This window comes from Mastigoproctus giganteus, chromosome 12, assembly GCF_048544385.1.
Source record: "Mastigoproctus giganteus isolate SK-2022 chromosome 12, ASM4854438v1, whole genome shotgun sequence".
NCBI classification, from domain to species: domain Eukaryota; kingdom Metazoa; phylum Arthropoda; class Arachnida; order Uropygi; family Thelyphonidae; genus Mastigoproctus; species Mastigoproctus giganteus.
This window is the reverse complement of record NC_143586.1, coordinates 13,822,928-13,843,626: the sequence shown is the minus strand read 5'-3', so window position 1 is coordinate 13,843,626 and position 20,699 is coordinate 13,822,928. Positions and strand designations below refer to the sequence as shown.

General features: G+C 38.5%; 1 protein-coding gene across 1 annotated transcript in view; it reads left to right on the top strand.

Moving 5' to 3' along the window:
* LOC150076717 (putative ATP-dependent RNA helicase DDX17) overlaps window positions 1-20,699 on the top strand; it is a 141,055-nt gene that overhangs the window by 73,480 nt on the left and 46,876 nt on the right. The window contains exon 9 of the mRNA XM_090386635.1: window positions 5,283-5,455. Within this exon, the coding sequence (XP_090242761.1) occupies window positions 5,283-5,455 (173 nt within the window). The remainder of the gene's footprint in view (window positions 1-5,282; window positions 5,456-20,699) is intronic.

Sequence of the window (20,699 nt, the reverse complement as noted above, 5' to 3'; positions counted from 1 at the left end):
CCACTGTCAGTGTAGTACTGCAGAGTTGATACGTTGCCCTGGGGTTACTGTTTCCCATATGTAGTACTTTACATTTGTCAATGTTAAACTTCATTTGCCACCTCTCAGCCCATCTGTTCAACCTTTCCAGATCCTGTTGCAGCAGCATAGCGTCAGTAACAACCCTGCCAACCTTTGTATCATCTGCAAACTTGGACATTAAACTTGATATAGCATCATCAATATCATTCATAAACACCGAAAACAACAACAGACCCAACACTGAACCCTGAGGAACTCCACTAATAACATTAGTCCACGTTGAGCAGTGTCCATTGATTACCACTCTCTGTCTTCTGCCACTCAACCATCCCCTTATCCATAGCAGCAATTTGCCTCCAGTGCCACACTGCTCCAATTTGTGCAGCAGTCTTCCATGTGCAACAGTATCAAAAGCCTTTCTAAGATCCAAATATATAATATCAAAGTTATTTCCTGCATCCAGTTCTTTTGTGACTACATCATAGCATCCAATCAAATTGGTCAGGCAAGACCTGCCCTTAACAAAACCATGCTGCGTCTGAGCTATAACTGAATTCTTGTCTAGATGATCCTGCAGTGCTGCTTTAACCAGTGCCTCCATTAATTTACCTGGAACAGAAGTTAAACTAACAGGTCTATAATTACTTGTGTCAGCCTTTGATCCTCCTTTGTGAATTGGGGTTACATTTGCACATCTCCAGTCTATGGGTACCTCCCCTGAGTCCAAAGAAGCTCTCATAATTATGGCTAGGGGTTTGCTTACTTCCTTTGCTGCCTCCTTTAATATAACTGGATAGATCCCATCCACCCCATGTGCCTTTTTTATGTTTATCCTCAACAATCTCTCCTCCACTTTCCTCTCAGTTATTACAAAATCATCCAGCTCACTGCCAATGTTTACTTTACCTACATCATTCTCCTTCCTGAATAACTCCTCATGCGTGAATGTAGATGCAAAATACTCGTTTAGATTGTTAGCCACCTGAGCAGGATCCTCAACTGTTGAACCATCAATATCCAGTGGACCAATCTGATTCATCCCTTTCCTTCTTGAGTTTAAATATGTAAAGAACTCTTTTCTGTTTTTCTTTGCATCCTTTGCCAAGGATTTTTCATAGTCTGCCTTTGCCTGCCTAATCTCCTTTGTGACTTGGTTACAGACCAACTTATATCTATCATAGGCTTCCATGTCACCCATTAATTTGTATGTATCCCATGCATTTTTCTTCTCTGCCACATGTCTCATTAGTTCATCTGACAACCATTTAGGCCTAAACCTTGAACAATATTTCTTAGTTGGTATGTAAAGCCTAGTAGCCTCCAAGATTAGTTCCTTGAATGCTTCCCATTTTGAGTTTGCTATTGGTAACATCATCAGTTGGTCCCACTGTATAGAATTTAAATACTGTCTCAGACCATCATAGTCGCCTTTACGAAAACAAAAACCCTTCCCTTTACCTCTGATGGTAGTTACCTCCTTGAGTAAATCTCACTTCAACACACTGTGATCACTGCCACCTAGTGGTTCATTTATCTGCAGATTCTTAATGCATGAAGAATCACTACTGATAATCAGATCAAGAGTATTGCTCCCTCTTGTTGCCTCACGAACATGCTGATGTAGAAAACAATCATCCAATAAATCCACAAAAGCCTTGCTAGTGTGCGAGTGACCAACCCACAAATTCCAGTCAATATCTGGGAAATTAAAATTCCCCATTATAAGACTCTGATTTACTGGCCCACTATTTCCCTGTACAATATCTTATTATACTCATCAGAGTCATTAGGCCTATAGCACACTCCTACTCTCAATTTTGATTTCCCTATGCTTATGTCACACCAAACTGACTCGACACTGCCCTGTCCATCGATGTCGACTGGCTTCACTTCCTTGGACTTTATGTGTTTCTTAATTAATAGCATAACCCCTCCTCCCCTCCTGTCCTGTCTATCCTTTCTATACACATTGTATTCCCCAAATTCCAGTTCCGCATTACTTATATCTGTGTGACACCACGTCTCTGATATCCCAACAATATCTGCCTTTGATGTTTTGAGCAATACCTCAAATCATCAAATTTATTTACCAAACTCCTAGCATTGGTGTACACGCAGGTATACATGCACCTATTTCTATTCTTAGCTACCCTAACACAACCCATGTGTTTACTTGTACCGCAATGACTTCCAGCAGTCTCTGAAATATCCTGCATATTTTTTTCAGGCTTCTGCTCATTTCAATAGAAGCAGTGCAAGAATCACTTCCACCTCTGCCAGTGGCTACTGTTAATCTATTAGTCCTTGTATCCCCCTCAACTAGCAGTTTTCCACCCACTAAGACAGATACAGCCGACCGGGCTAGCCGAGTGGGTAAAGTACCTGCCCGGCAACCCAAAGGTTGCGGGTTCGATTCCCGCCTCGGGCTTGGATCAAAGTACTGCAAAAACCTTGGGAGGTGCAATATGGCCACAGAAGCTGATGCGCCAACAACTACCAAATCAAAAAAAAAAAAAAAAAATAGGAGATACTTTACTGTCTGTTCTCTGCAACTTAGTAGTGTATCCAAAAGATGTAGAATAGATGTGCGGAAATTTGCTTTTAGCCAGCAGGTGGTTAATTGCCGGAACAAACTTCCATCTGTCGTGGAAGTTGATAGGTTAAATAAATTTGAGGAGTAACTGGACAAATATTTACAGGGAATGGTTGTGTGAATCTTTTTTTGGCTGATGCTGCTTTCTTGCATTACACGATACCTGGGAATTTCACATTTCTTACCCTTTTTCGTGATGGTATGTTATATTAATGACTATCATCACGAATAGAAATATAAACAAAAGGTATTTATTAATAGTTAAGGCAAAGCTAAGTAATATTTGACAGGTGCTCCCGAAATGTTTCAAAATGGGCATTTGCAACCTTTATACAACAGTTTTGGTAAAGATGACAATTATGGCTGAAATGTATCATAAGACCTCAATTTGCTCCAGTTTATCATTTTAAATGGAAAACAAAATGAAAAGTTCACCAGGTGTAAACTAATATTTTGTTGAACCACCTCTGGCTCTGATGACAGCAGCACACCGTTGAGGCATTGACAAGATCAATTTCTGAAGATAATCAACTGATTGTTCAGAGTTCCAAACATGAATTATGTCTTCCTGAAGTTCACAAAGGGTCTTTGGTTTCTTTCTGGCCACTGCAGATTCCACACGATGCCAACAGTTCTCTATAGGATTCAGGCCTAACTGTTCCAACCATTTTATCACCTGTAACAAATGTAAACACATTACTGTTGAACCTCTAATGCAGAAATGAAGCTAAAGTAACTACATAAGTGCCTACTTACACTTTTCATCTGATGACAAGGAGCAGAGTCGTCCTGAAAGATGCAGTTACTTGCCAGGTTGAAATGGTTGGCAGCAATTTGCCTTCCAGTATAGCGAGGTATCCATTGGCATGTACGGAACCTTTTATAAACTGTAGGTGACCACTCCATGATACTAAATGCCCCCCCATATCATTTGGCTGGTAGGGAATTTTACTGTAAATACCATACAGTCTGGATGGTATTCTTCACCACGTATACGGTGAATCATTTGTCTCCCATCAGAGCCATGCAAGTTGAAGTTCTTCTCATCCGAGAAAATAACTGACTTCCACTGCTTGGGGGTCTATTTGACATGCTCCTTACACCAAATTAATTGGGCCTTTTTCATTTTTTGTGTGAGGAGCGGCTTCTTCTTAGGATGACGGGCTACAAGTCCATTTTTGAAGAGGCATCTTCTGACTGTTACTGCACTTGTGCCACTCTTGTATGTTCTTCCCATTCTCTTTTCATCTCAGACGAAGAAGCTTTACTGTTTTTAAGGCATAAGCACTTCAAAACGCGGTTCTGTTTTGGAGTAGAGACTCCAAAGTTCCTTTTTTCCTATCAGCAGAACCAGTATTGTTGAGTTTGGAAAAAAATCTACCCACTGTTGACTGATTACAAGACACTCTGTAAGCAATATGACAGGAAGAACATCCTTCCTTGTGTAAAGCAACAATAGTAATCTTTCTTCGTGGCGTCAACTGCACTTAACTCGCTATTCTGTGACAAGCAAGGAATAACTGCAACTCTTGCAGAAATGCTTATATAGCTGAAAGTAACAGCTGATGCAATATTATGTCATCACCTATGCATATCAATCTTATCTGATGCAATCTGTAAAAAATATTACATGTACTTATGTTATTTGGATGACAATTACAATTTTAAGGGGTGATGCACTTTCTTTGAACACCAGTGTAGGTGTGATAACATTTCTTAACCTAAATCAGTGATTGTCTCAATAAAAATAAAATTGAGACTGAGAGCATTGTCTTTTAGGAAATGGTCTCCATCTGGAGATTCCCCCCCCCCACACACACATGACTGATAGGAGATACAGCCGACCGGGCTAGCCGAGTGGGTAAAGTACCTGCCCGGCAACCCAAAGGTCGCGGGTTCGATTCCCGCCTCGGGCTTGGATCAAAGTACTGCAAAAACCTTGGGAGGTGCAATATGGCCACAGAAGCTGATGCGCCAACAACTACCAAATCAAAAAAAAAAAAAAAAAAAATAGGAGATACTTTACTGTCTGTTCTCTGCAACTTAGTAGTGTATCCAAATTTTATCTGTGATTATCTACTCATTTCAGTGAAAATTTATTTAATGCTTATTGCTTTGAATAGTATGATGGACTTCTTTGCAGAATGTGTTTAGTTTATTTATAATTTATTAGAAACCACTGTGACAATCTCTTACAATCTAGTCATGACAAACTTTATTTTTATGGCTGACAGTTACAGACCTGGGTTCATCTTTAGTGATTTAGTAATCCTCTTGAATTCAGTAGTCCACCTGATTCGTGATGTATGATGGTCAATCATCATCATGTAATATCTCTATCATATAATAATAATAATAATATTCAAAATATTACTTTAAAAATTAGGTTACATGCACATAAATGTTTGTAATATGTTGTGTTATTTTATTTTCAAATATCCTGTGTTATGGCCTACCTACTACAATAAGAGAACACTGAAAATAAACCTGATTAAAATGTTAGAGAGATATCATTTCATGGCATGTAAATAAAATTACAAGTAGTTTTCTTTTAAATCCAGTATTTACAAAAAAACTTTGCAATAGAGAGGAATTTCTTTATAGAGTAATTTGTTATAGTATAGTAGTTTTCAATTGTATGTAATTTTCTCTGTTAATTGTTTTGCAGAGTAATAGACAGACATTGATGTGGAGTGCCACCTGGCCAGCAGAAGTACGAAAATTGGCTGAAGATTTTCTTGTTGATTACATCCAAATAAATATTGGGCCATTAAGTCTATGTGCAAATCATAATATTTTACAAAAAATTTTAGTTTGTGATGAAGAAGAAAAAAATAATAGGTAAGTTCAAGAAAATCATTTTGCGTGTGAGAAATCTCAAGGTTACTTTAATGATAATTGTAAATTTAACTATTATTGTAACTGAACACTACTACATAAATTAATATAAAAAGTATGCTTTTCATATTAATTCATATGACTATGAATTGATATTATTATTTATTATTATTATTTCATATAACTGTACCACATATGCCAGAAATTTCAATCTGGAGAAATTTAAATCTAACTTATTTGATTACTGGAATTCTGAAAAGCATTGCAATTGTATTTTGCAGCCTACCTCTGGAGTCTTCTTTAGAGGCTGTTAAAAGATACAAGGTTTGATCATAAAAGTTCAGTGAATGATTTGTATAATTCATGAACCCATAGTAGTAGCCAAAGGTGTCACCGTCAATGAGGCTAACAGGACATCCTTTTAGCATGCCTACACCAGGTTTTAACTTATTCTGTGCCATTCTAGTGGAAAGCTGCTTTGGGTGAACGTTTATTTCCCATTCATCACATGTACTGAAAGTAACAATTTGAACAACACGCAAACATTAAATTTTGTTGTAAACTTGAAAAGTTATTTACAGAAACATGAAATGCTCCAGTTTATAGAGATGACATAAAAAAAAGAAAGTTTTGAATTAGTTTCATGGGTGGGATGCATGATGCAGATATTTTTCTTAAAACATTCAAAACATCAATGAAGTCTACACCATTCAACAAGTTGCCGAGGAGAGGTCTCTTTCATTTAAACCATTTTGACTTGAAGGTTTGGATATGAGGTGAGTGAGCACCATCCCCCCCCCCTCAGGATTTTTTTAAAAAACTCACGAATGAAAAGGACCTAGGAGTATTTGTACGGTCTGAGCAGTGCACACAGGCCACCAGAACATGGAGCTCTGTCAGTGTGACACGTGAATTTTCCAGCTGGAACAAGGAAGGTTAGGTAATATCTTGAAATACTGTATACAGGTCTGGTGGCCTCATTTTAGGAAGGTGGTGGATCTTTTGGAATGGACAGACCAAAGAGTAACAAGATTATTGAGAGGCACATGAGTCCCCTTACTTACTTATGTGTCACTCACTTACTTATCTTACTTATTTTTTCTTGGACGATGCATATAAGAGGAATTTGTTCAGCACAAATACAGTGGATTCCAGTTATTTGGGACACGTCGGGATAGTGCATTTTGGCCCAATTGAGCAGCTGCCTCAATCATGTGAAGTTTCATGTAAATAGTCAAAAATACAGTGGATTCCCGCTTTACAATTGATTCTTTGTACAATCAAAGCACGTTACGATGAACTCACCATAGTAAAGTACGTTCACTATACGACATGTAGTAAGTGCCAGTCATTGTGATCACGTTTGTGAATTGAATTTTAATTCTAATAAGCGAAAACAGGAGGAATATTATCCATAGGCTATAAAAGTAAAGATACATTAAGCACAAATTTACACTTTATTACTTATCAATTAAAAAATTAAATGATACGTGAAAATTGGAAGAATATTTTCCACAGGTTAGCAAAATAAAAATAAATTTATGCTTACACGCATTGATATTTCTGTTCACTGACATGTTGGAGGGGGGGGGTTAAAATTTAAAAAAGTAAAAAAGATTAGCAACGAATGACAAAGAACACAGCACACACAAATAGCAATTAACATGATACATGCAGTGAGAATGGAGTAACAAGTTATGAAGATTAAAAAATAGGAATGAAGAGAAGATTCTGAAAATTTATTATGTTTTTTATATGATTGGAGATGTCATGGAAGGGGAAACACATTTCACCATAATAATGTAAAAACCCACAGAATTCCAGATTTTGATATTATAACAAATTCAATAAGATCAAGTTTACTATCTGTTTATAATAGATTGTACTAACAGAAAAGAAAAGAAAACCCTGGCTATTTTCTTGATTATGTTCTGTTCTTCAAGATTTGTTCCAAATAAACAGCTGCCCCAATTAACCAGTGGCACAAACAACTGAAATCCATTGTGCTTAAATTGAAAAAGATGGTTTTAGGATAGATGTGCAAAAATTGGCTTTCAGCCAGAGTAATTAATTGTTGGAACAAACTTATTTCATCTGGTGATGTGAAAGTGGGTAGTTTGAATAAATTTATGGAAGGATTAGACAAAATGTTAGAGGGAATGTATAGATGAGTTCCCCCCCCCCCCACCCACACACACACACACCAAATTGCAATGTCTGGAAACCAGCACCTTCAAGGAGGCCTGACTGAAATGATTACCAATTTAAATGGATTGGGTAAACTAGATGCCAATGGCAGTATTATTCTATCTTGGATGATGCATATAAGAGGAATTTGTCAGATTAAATACTTAAATTGAAAAAGAAGGTTTCTGGATAGATGTGCAAAAATTTTCTTTCATCCAGAGTAATTAGTTGTTGGAACAAACTTATTTCATCTGGTGATGTGAAAGTGGGTTGTTTGAATAAATTTATGGAAAGATTAGACAAATTGTTAGAGAGAATATACAGATGAGGTTTTTTTTTTTTTTTCAATGACTGATTCTGTATAAGCTTGCTTCCTTGTGTTATTTATTAATATTAACACAAAGATAGCACTGAATCCTTATTTCATGTGAGGAAGTTGTGTCAAAACCTGCATTTTTAACAAAAATTATAACAAATGATACGTCTTGGCTGTATGGATATGATCCAGAATTCAAGGCTCCCATTCGGAAACTGGCATCACCAAAGGTATGACAGTCAAAATCACATTTGAATGTCATGCTAATTGTATTTTATTACACCACAGGGATGGTGTTATCAGAATTTATTCTGCAAGATGTCATTATTAATGCAAGCTACTAGCAAGCTGTTTTAAAATAGTTAAGTGATGAAATCAGCCATAAATTGCCTGAAAAATAATGAAGCTTTTGGTGGTGATGGTTGGCTCCTTCACCATTACAGTGTGCCATATCACATCTCTCAATTTTTGACTGACAAAAGCATTCTTGTCATGCCACACTCACCTTGTTTTGCTAATTTGATGCTATACAATTTTCGGCTGTTCCCGAAATTAAAGCAGGACATGAAAGGAAAATATGATATTGATTCAAGAAATCCAATCAAACACTATACAATGCCTAAAAGCATTCGCAAAAGAAAACTTCTTAAAATGTTTTGATCAGTGGTAAGCATGATGGAACAAATGTACTGTTTCAGATTATATTGAAGAATATTAAAATGTAAATGTTTATCTATGAATTAAATTAAGCTTTTACAACATTTATTGAACTCTTTGATGAACCATTTTAATTAATTAAAATTAGTACTAATAAAGCTAGACTATTGCAGGGAAACATTCTTTTAGCATCAGTCTTGGGAGGCTTTCATTAAGATATCTGTCAACATTCTTCCTCAAATTTGAAAAGACTCATGTATTATAATATTAAGTAACATGGTTCCTGAAATTTGTCATAAACATTATTCCAGTGATATTAGCTAAGATATCACAAGGAAGTCAAATTCTGATGGAGCTGATGGTAAGATTTCACTTATGAGTCAAGTGTTGCGAATTTCAGTAAAGTTCCATTGTTCTGAAGCAGCCAAATCCTCTTTCATTCTTAGAATAACTCTGGAATAATCTCCCATGTGCAAGGTCCAGAAACACTGTGAATGCCTAAACTACATGTAGCAACCCAAGTGCAGTCTAACATAAGCAGGGGTTAAAGTCACTTACTATGTGGGTAGATGGCTCATAACATGGTTCAGCACCACTACTTTGTTTACTGGAGTCTTCAAGTGGCCAAAGACTACATTTGGCATCCAGATCAAAGCTTCACAATGAGCAGCATGGCAAGACAAATCTGCCAATCATAAATTTTGAGGGACAACTTTAAAACAGCTTTAAAAACAGTTTGTTTGGTGATCCTGACTGGCCACTCTATAGTCCACTACACTGAAGCTATTGGTAATGCTTCAAGAAATATACAAAATAATAAGCTAGTGGATAATCTCACTGTTTCTGCCCTGCCAGCTGTGACCAGAGTAATGTGTTTACAAGTAGTGAACCACCAAATGTAGGCATATTGTGTTAAGGGATTAGGTGTACTCTGCCATTCTCAGAACTTAAATGCATTATATTCCTCTCAATTTCTGCTTCATCTGAATCAGTGCACAAGAATAGTCAACCTAATGAAACAAACTTGTTTGCAAAAAGGACTAAAGCTCCCATAAACTTCCTAATTCATTTTACAGATATACATATCTCAGTTTTCCAATCTCATTCAGTGCTGTTGATTTCCATTTATAGTCCTCAGCTCTACTTATAGTGGCGGACAAAAAAACTGCATCACCTTAAAAAAGGTAACATTTGTAGTGAAATGTATAAGATATTGTTTTATTACAATCATTTTGTTTGTCACAAAGCAAAGGTATTGTGTCAGATTACACTTTTATTGCAGCATACAGTAATTGTAAGGTATTGCATCAGCCGTTTCTATAAATACGGCATTGGAAGGGCATACACACTCATTAGTATCCTGTTTTTCGGAGATGTAAGCATGGCTCCATATGTTTAGTTGACACCAAGAAAAAAAGTGTAGCTGTTGTTCTGTCATGTGTGCTATCACTGATAAAATAAACCAGTCAACAGTATCCTGAGTGCTGAAATTAAAGAGTATAACCGCTAATGTGAAGAGAAGACCTGGATCAGGCTGTAAGAGAGTGACTACACCTTCTCGAGGTCGATATTTAAAATGGCTATGCCTTTGTAATTGCCGTGCTAATGTTCCTGATCTAAAACTGAACTTTGAGATGGCCTCTGGTGTTGAAACAAGTGCACGAACTATCCAAAGACGACTTTCGGGATGTGGTCTGCATGCCTATCGGCCCAAAAAGAAGCCTTTGTTGACCAAACAAATGAGGAAGAACACGTTTTATAGACAAAAGAGCAATGGGACACTGTCATCTTTTCTGACGATTCAAAATGCAACCTGCATGGCTCGAATGGGAAGTGATATGTCAGAAGACGAAAGCCGGAGGCATATCATCCTGACTGTATAACAATGACTGTAAAGTTCCCCGCCAGTCAGATGGTCTGAGGATGCATAACAAGCAAAAGGGGAGCAAATTAAGTTTATTAATGGAACAGTGAATGCAGAAAAACCTACACTGCACTCCTCCATGCTATCTTGGAGGAGTGCCTGAAACCTGTTATTAGGGATCACCACATAGACATCCAAAACTGCATTTTTCAACAGGACTTGGCACCTTGCCACACAGCAAAATTGGTAAGTTTTATGCCATTTAGATTTAATGATGAGTTTGTCTTCTTGTCTCACAAGGCTTAAAACATACACCAATCTTTTCCTTCATTTTTCTCTCTTAAGGTGCAGTCATATCTCAGAAATGCTGGCATTATAGTGTTGGACTGGCCCGGCAACAGTTCAGATTTGAACCCTATTGAAAATTGCTGGTACATAATGTCATCTAAAATTGCTCAGAAGAAGCCAACAAGTAAGATTCAGCTGCAGGAGAGGGTGTAAGGGTGTGATACCACATTGGCCAACTGTATATATCCAGAAGTTGATTAACTCTATTCCAGATTGTTGCAAGACTGTAATTGCAGCTCGAGGAGAAACAACAAAATATTGAAGACTTATTTTGCTGATTTATAGTATATAATACTATTACATTAACTTGTCATTTCAGTTTGTACCATAAATGCAATAAAATGTGTGTTTGGTTGTCGTGATCGCCATTTGCATGATTTCTCATATTTCCATTAATTATGCATTTTTCCCTTTGGGAAGATATTTATGGCAATTAGGTATATCAGGTGGAGTCTTTTTATTGGATCTCATTCACAGAGATATATATATCCCATCTAACAAATGCATTTCAAACATTTCTGCAACCCACAATTCAGTGTAAAACACATTATTTGCAAAATTCACAAGTGATGCAGTTTTTTTTGTCTGTCACTGTATCTCTCTGGCAGAATTACACCGAGCTGTTTCATCAGTCACCACTGATTCTCTCAGTGATTCCTTCTGCTTTAATCCAAATGAGTAGAAGGAATACATATAGGAATACAAGCTTCAATATGAAGCTTGTTTAAAGTAATGTGTCCATGAACTGATTTCTAAGTAGGTGCTACCATCGTTCATCTTGTTTCCAGGTAATAGTAGACAGATTTTAATGGATAGCAGCTTGAAAATGGTTTTGAAAATCAGAGGATGGGGTTCACCTGGTAGACTCAGTTGTCTAATTTAGTATTAGCATTTATATGTTGCACAAGGGAACGAAAGGCTTTTTGCTCCACCAGCCAAAAAAACAGGGCTCAATTAACCCAGTGGTTATGATGTTGGACCACCAATATCATGGACCCGATATCAAAAACCTGCGGGCAGAGAAAAAAAAATCGCAAAAGTGTCTTTGTCGGACCTGCCTTCCCCAAGGTTGAAGTGACAGCTGAGGCACAGGGTGGCACCATCTGGTGTTGCTTTCATAACTACCACCCACATTGGATGCCAAAGCTAACTACCACCCACATTGGATGCCAAGGTCCACCTCCATAGCTGTACGAAAATGAGAAGTAGAAATAATGAACATACTGCATTTGAGTGTGGTGCAAGATAAAGTCACTCACGTTCAGGCCTTAGGCGGAGTTGGTTCACAAAGTTGGAGACAGTCTCCCGCAGATAACAGTGGAGTGAATGGTGCTGTCTCCTGTATGGCTACCACAACTGAAGAGCAAGACTGCCCAGCCAAACCATCTGGAAGCGCTTCTTATGCAACTGCACTAATGACCACGCAGGAAGGAAGAAGCCAACGCATGAAGTGGAGCTTTGAAATGTTGTTGCTTCCACTGAAGCAATGATAAGAGTTGTTGACTTCCTTACCACTGAAATCAAACTGACCAATGTGTAGTTACCAGTTTTACTCTTAGAACTGACTTTGTGTGTTGGTCATATATTGGTACTTCTCTAGTCCAAAGGAATATCTCCAGAGTCAAGTGAAGCCATCATAATTAATCATAATGGTTCAATGCACACACTTGCTGCTGTCTTCAAAAATCATCTGTATGTGCCATCAGATCAACTCCAGGAACCCTACTAATGTCAGGCTCAACATTTTTTCTAATAAACAATCTGCTTTAATTTTATAATGCTCAGCATCTCCTGTGAAGGGTTTTTTCTCTGTGAAGATTGATATGAAGTACCTGTTTGATTTATTAGTAACATCAGCTGGTATAATCTAAGGCTTTTCTACATTCATTACACAAAGTTATTAGTATGAGTAGTGGCATATAATGCAAGGAAGCAAGTTTATACAGCATCATCCAGGAGAGGAGAAAACACTGCTTACATCTTTCCATCCATCTAACAATTTATTTTATCCTTCCTTAAATTTATTCAAAATACCCACCTTAACATAACATATGGAAGTTTGTTCTACCAGTCAGTTCTACTCTCTGGTCTAAAGCAAATTTTTGCACCTATAACCGGCACCTTTGTGTCCTCTTATGTGAATCATCTGAAATACATTTCAGTATTAGTTTTCTCAATAAAAAAACACATTAGTTTTCTCAATCCATTTAAAATCTTAAGCAGATTGAAATTAGGTCTCCTTGCTAGGAATTTCAATACTGCAGTTATAGTTGAAATCTTGCAAGTGTCTTGTAAAACAAGACACTGCAATTTACAGCTGAAGTCTTTGTCGATAAATGTGCTTTTTCTGCCCTGACTAATCTTGTATCTTTTCTCTGCATTTGTTCACAGATCCACATTATTCCTAAAATGAGGCTTCAGTACCTATATAAAGTATTCAAGGTGCAACTTAAACCAGTTTTAATAACATAATATTTACTTTTTGTCCCTTTGCAAAATTCCTTTATATCATTAACAGGATCCTATGAGTTGTCCTAGCACTGTCTGCACTGCTCAGAGAGCTTCATGTTAGATGTTACAATATCTCTAGGTTTTTTTTTTTCCCTTCTCCTCTCTCTACTATTTTGTGTATAATACAAGCAAATTGCTATATTATTCTGGGATTACTGCTACCCATATGCAGTACCTTGCATCAATAAATGTTAAACCTCAGTAGCCATTTCTGCCCATCCTGCCCACTTTTGCATCATCATACAAGTACTAAGACATTAATTTTGATATTCTCTCATCAGTATTATTAACAAATATTGAAAACAGTAAGGTGAACTGAATCCCCGAGGGACTTCACTGATAATGTTAGTTCAAAAAGACCAGTGCACATTAATAACCATTCTGTTTTTCTTCTGCAACTTAACCATCCCGTTATCCACATCTTTGCCCTAATGCCACACTGCTCCAATTTGCATAGTAGTCTTTCATTTGAAACAGTGTCAAAAGTTTTATTGAAATCTAAGTATAGTGTGGTTGCATTTTATGTAAATTTGAATTATGCAAATTTGGAATAGTGCAATATAAAAAAAAAACACATTAATAACGTCTCACTTTATGGACAAAATTTGAAATAATGCAAATAACTCATACAGCTTGTGATGAAGTGGGACAAAATTGGTATGATGGTGTGCCAAAGAATAACGATGAAATCAGAACACAGCGAGAAACTTTGGACAGGTATAAGGGGTAATTCTTATACAGCCCCAATAAAATATTGGGGCTGTATAAGAATTACCAGAAAGATCACATTACAGAATTCAATACAAGATGCTCGAAAATATGGTCACATGATATCAGTGTGACATGTGATCCCCTTCCAATGGCTAAACGGGCCTGACAGCAGCAGTGACTCATGCTCATTAACAGGAGACTGACTCATTAAAGTGACTCATTAACAGGAGAGATTGCTTCTACAGGGATGGGATACACTTAAATAGAAAGGGTGCAAGAATTTTTGCTGATGCTGTCGAGGCAGTGTTAGGTGGGTCGGAAAACTGCTAGTTGGGGGGGATACAAGGACTAATAGATTAACAGTAGCCACTGGCAGAGGTGGAAGTGATTCTTGCACTGCTTCTATTCAAATGAGCAGAAGTCTGAAAAACAAGATGCAGGATATTTCAGAGACTGCTGGTAGTCATTGCGTTACAAGTAAACACATGGGTTGTGTTAGGGTAGCTAAGAATAGAAACAGGTGCATGTATACCTGCGTGTACACCAATGCTAGGAGTTTGGTAAATAAATTTGATGAATTTGAGGTATTGCTCAAAACATCAAAGGCAGATATTGTTGGGATATCAGAGACGTGGTCACACAGATATAAGTAATGCGGAACTGGAATTTGGGGAATACAATGTATATAGAAAGGATAGACAGGACAGGAGGGGAGGAGGGGTTATGCTATTAATTAAGAAACACATAAAGTCAAAGGAAGTGAAGCCAGTTGACATCGATGGACAGGGCAGTGTCGAGTCAGTTTGGTGTGACATAAGCATAGGGAAATCAAAATTGAGAGTAGGAGTGTGCTATAGGCCTAATGACTCTGATGAGTATAATAATATATTGTACAGGGAAATAGAGTGGGCCAGTAAATCAGAGAGTCTTATAATGGGGGATTTTAATTTCCCAGATATTGACTGGAATTTGTGGGTTGGTCACTCGCACACTAGCAAGGCTTTTGTGGATTTATTGGATGATTGTTTTCTACATCAGCATGTTCGTGAGGCAACAAGAGGGAGCAATACTCTTGATCTGATTATCAGTAGTGATTCTTCATGCATTAAGAACCTGCAGATAAATGAACCACTAGGTGGCAGTGATCACAGTGTGTTGAAGTGGGATTTACTCAAGGAGGTAACTACCATCAGAGGTAAAGGGAAGGGTTTTTGTTTTCGTAAAGGCGACTATGATGGTCTGAGACAGTATTTAAATTCTATACAGTGGGACGAACTGATGATGTTACCAACAGCAAACTCAAAATGGGAAGCATTCAAGGAACTAATATTGGTGGCTACCAGGCTTTACATACCAACTAAGAAATATTGTTCAAGGTTTAGGCCTAAATGGTTGTCAGATGGACTAATGAGACATGTGGCAGAGAAGAAAAATGCATGGGATACATACAAATTAATGGGTGACATGGAAGCCTATGATAGATATAAGTTGGTCTGTAACCAAGTCACAAAGGAGATTAGGCAGGCAAAGGCAGACTACGAAAAATCCTTGGCAAAGGATGCAAAGAAAAACAGAAAGGAGTTCTTTACATACTTGAACTCGAGAAGGAAAGGGATGAATCAGATTGGTCCACTGGATATTGATGGTTCAACAGTTGAGGATCCTGCTCAGGTGGCTAACAATCTAAACGAGTATTTTGCATCTACATTCACGCATGAGGAGTTATTCAGGAAGGAGAATGATGTAGGTAAAGTAAACATTGGCAGTGAGCTGGATGATTTTGTAATAACTGAGAGGAAAGTGGAGGAGAGATTGTTGAGGATAAACATAAAAAAGGCACCTGGGGTGGATGGGATCTATCCAGTTATATTAAAGGAGGCAGCAAAGGAAGTATGCAAACCCCTAGCCATAATTATGAGAGCTTCTTTGGACTCAGGGGAGGTACCCATAGACTGGAGATGTGCAAATGTAACCCCAATTCACAAAGGAGGATCAAAGGCTGACACAAGTAATTATAGACCTGTTAGTTTAACTTCTGTTCCAGGTAAATTAATGGAGGCACTGGTTAAAGAAGCACTGCAGGATCATCTAGACAAGAATTCAGTTATAGCTCAGACGCAGCATGGTTTTGTTAAGGGCAGGTCTTGCCTGACCAATTTGATTGGATACTATGATGTAGTCACAAAAGAACTGGATGCAGGGAATAACTTTGATATTATATATTTGGATCTTATAAAGGCTTTTGATACTGTTGCACATGGAAGACTGCTGCACAAATTGGAGCAGTGTGGCATTGGAGGCAAATTGCTGCTATGGATAAGGGGTTGGTTGAGTGGCAGAAGACAGAGAGTGGTAATCAATGGACACTGCTCAACGTGGACTAATGTTATTAGTGGAGTTCCTCAAGGTTCAGTGTTGGGTCCGTTGTTGTTTTCGGTGTTTATGAATGATATTGATGATGGGATATTAAGTTTAATGTCCAAGTTTGCAGATGATACAAAGGTTGGCAGGGTCGTTAAGGACACTACTGACGCTATGCTGCTGCAACAGGATCTGGAAAGGTTGAACAGATGGGCTGAGAGGTGGCAAATGAAGTTTAACATTGACAAATGTAAAGTACTACATATGGGAAACAGTAACCCCAGAGCAACGTATCAACTCTGCGGAACTACACTGACAGTGGTGGAGAATGAAAAGGACCTGGGGGTAATTGTGCAGGCAGATATGAAGTTCTCTGAGCAGTGCAGACGAGCTGCAAGAGTAGCTCATGGTGTCTTGTCAATGATATACAGGAATTTTTCTAGCAGGGATAAGGAGGTGATTATTCCCTTGTATAAGGCAATGGTTAGGCCACATCTTGAGTACTGTATACAGGTCTGGAGGCCTCATTTCAAGAAGGATGTAGAGCTGCTGGAACGGGTACAGAGAAGGGCAACAAGATTAGTAAATGGAACAAAGGGTTGCTCTTACGAAGAAAGGCTTAAGTTTTGCAAATTACAGAGTCTGGAGACTAGGCACCGGCGAGGTGATCTGATAGAGGTGTATAAGGCTTTGAATGGTTTGAGCATGCTCAATGCCAATGGGATTCTTCATCTTTCTCAGAATAATCACCTCAGAGGGCATAAATTCAAATTGAGGAAGGACGGATGTCGGATAGATGTGCGGAAATTTGCCTTTGGCCAGCGGGTGGTTGGTTGGTGGAACCGACTTCCATCACTTGTTGTTGAAGTTGATAGCCTAAACAAATTTAAAGCTCAACTGGACAGGTATTTCGAACGAACGGAGGGGTGAAATGGGAGAGGGTTTTTTTTTTTTTTTTTGGCTGATGCTGAATAAGCTTGCTTTCTTGCATCATATGCCTCTACTAATGCTAATGCTAATGCTAATAACCATTCTGTTTTTCTTCTGCAACTTAACCATCCCGTTATCCACATCTTTGCCCTAATGCCACACTGCTCCAATTTGCATAGTAGTCTTTCATTTGAAACAGTGTCAAAAGTTTTATTGAAATCTAAGTATAGTGTGGTTGCATTTTATGTAAATTTGAATTATGCAAATTTGGAATAGTGCAATATAAAAAAAAAACACATTAATAACGTCTCACTTTATGGACAAAATTTGAAATAATGCAAATAACTCATACAGCTTGTGATGAAGTGGGACAAAATTGGTATGATGGTGTGCCAAAGAATAACGATGAAATCAGAACACAGCGAGAAACTTTGGACAGGTATAAGGGGTAATTCTTATACAGCCCCAATATTTTATTGGGGCTGTATAAGAATTACCAGAAAGATCACATTACAGAATTCAATACAAGATGCTCGAAAATATGGTCACATGATATCAGTGTGACATGTGATCCCCTTCCAATGGCTAAACGGGCCTGACAGCAGCAGTGACTCATGCTTGATATAAGGGTACAGTGGTGCCTCGCAATTCGACAGTTTTTGTGGGCCGGCACAAACGCTGCATGATATTGCACGATAGAATTCTTTGCTGGACTACGTAGCTGCATTTAATTAAATAGCGCTAAATAGTGACGGTTGCTTCATACATTTTAACCAATGGTATTAAAGAGCGGGAGTAATATTTAACCAATGATAGATAAAGTGGGAATAGATCCTACAGTCGTTCAAAGATAGCTACAGGTATACCATCAGTTCTATAATAATTAATGATAAACACCAGCCAAGAAATTAAACTGAAAATTTACTATAAAATAAATAAAATAACATACAGTGAAATGTGATGAAAATAAAATACAATGATTAAATTATAGTTACAATATGGTTAAGATATAGTTAAAAGCAATAAAATTATCTAAAATAAACTGGGTTAAAAGTGATAAAACAATGAAACCTGGAGCCTTCGGAGACTACCGTCTCCTTCTTCAACAGCATACTACTACTAGTGCTAAGACACATCCTTAAGTAGCAGGTCCATGGCACTCATGCACGTGGTCATCAGACACGTGATCTACATTCTCCATGCACGTATCGGAAACGGAAGTGGCTCGGGAGCATGTCAGACAGAAACGGTCATCTCTTCTGAGGACAACTGCCTCAAACAGGGGGTGTAAACGGATCCCGTCCCTATTAATAGTATTGTGACTGGATGAACCGATTCGCAAGCTCTCGAGCCACTTGCGTTCCCAAAATCCATGGGCGCAGTCAGTAATGACCACGTCTTCAGGGGAGATCCGATGCTGCTTTTCCCAGAAATGCTCTGCCACAGCAGACCTCGCATAGTTAGCAGTCTTGATAGCGGTCCTGTGTTCCCCCAGACGGTCCTTTAAACGTCACCCCATTTCCCCCACATAACACTCCTCACAATCCGGGCACTTAATCTCATAGACCACATTGCTAGTATGGTCCTGGGCTATGGGATCTTTAACTTGAGATATCACTGTGTGCAACCTCCGACCCGGAAGTTGCACACAGCGAGTCTGACACTGCCGCAATGCCCGTACAATGCGTTCTGAAAGGCCCGGATAGTAAGGAATGTATGCAGTAGCCACAGGGGCAGGCGACTCCCTACGATTGGACTCAGCCCTATGAATATATTTGTCCAAGACCTTCTGGGGGTATCCACATTTCCTGAGGTCTGCCGTGACTCTGCAAATTTCCATTTCCTTTTCTTCAGGGGTACTACAGTGTTTACTCAACAGCTTTTCCACATTTATACAATTTACCTCGGAGGTGGAAGAAGCTGGGTCCCTCCCGTTTCTGGATGTCTTGGTCAGCAGAGATGGATCTAGATTAAAAACAACGATCTATAGAAAGCCTATGTGCCGTGGCCAATTTGTTCATTATAGCTCAGCACAGGCTTATCATCATAAGAACAGTGTAGCCAGGGCATTGTTGAATAGGGTGGGGACCCACTGTAGTACCCCTGAAGAAAAGGAAATGGAAATTTGCAGAGTCACGGCAGACCTCAGGAAATGTGGATACCCCCAGAGGGTCTTGGACAAATATATTCATAGGGCTGAGTCCAATTGTAGGGAGTCGCCTGCCCCTGTGGCTACTGCATACATTCCTCACTATCCGGGCCTTTCAGAACGCATTGTACGGGCATTGCGGCAGTGTCAGACTCGCTGTGTGCAACTTCCGGGTCAGAGGTTGCACACAGTGATATCTCAAGTTAAAGATCCCGTAGCCCAGGACCATACTAGCAATGTGGTCTACGAGATTAAGTGCCCGGATTGTGAGGAGTGTTATGTGGGGGAAACGAGGCGATGTTTAAAGGACCGTCTGGGGGAACACAGGACCGCTATCAAGACTGCTAACTAGTGAGGTCTGCTGTGGCAGAGCATTTCTGGGAAAAGCAGCATCGGATCTCCCCTGAAGACACGGTCATTACTGACCGCGCCCATGGATTTTGGGAACGCAAGTGGCTCGAGAGCTTGTGAATCAGTTTATCCAGTCACAATACTATTAATAGGGACAGGGGGATCTGTTTACACCCCCTGTTTGAGGCAGTTGTCCTCAGAAGAGATGACCGTTTCTGTTTGACATGCTCCCGAGCCACTTCCGTTTCCGATACGCGCATGGAGAATGTAGATCATGTGTCTGATGACCACGTGCATGAGTTCCATGGACCTGCTACTTAAGGATGTGTCTTAGCACTAGTAGTATGCTGTTGAAGAAGGAGATGGCAGTCTCTGAAAGCTCCAGGTTTCATTGTTTTATCGCTTTTAACCCAGTTTATTTTAGATAATTTTATTGCTTTTAACTATATTTTAACCATATTGTAACTATAATTTAATCATTGTATTTTATTTTCATCACATTTCACTGTATGTTATTTTATTTATTTTATAGTAAATTTTCAGTTTAATTTCTTGGCTGGTGTTTATCATTAATTATTATAGTATGGAAATTCCCAGCCCCATAGGCCTGTTTGAAGATACCGTCAGTTCTTCCTTAGTTATGAGACAACATTATCTCATTAATAATCGTAGTCTGAGTTCATGTTTGCTCGAGTTGTTTGTGCTAATTATAATTCTGCATTTCTCATAAAGTAAAAAATTTTGTACTTTGGCAGTTATTTATTTTTTGAGTGAAATTTGATAATGGGTCCAAAGAGAAGTGAATAGTGGAATAATTCAGGAAAGAAACACACTTGGTTGAGCACAGAAAAGAAGAAAGAAA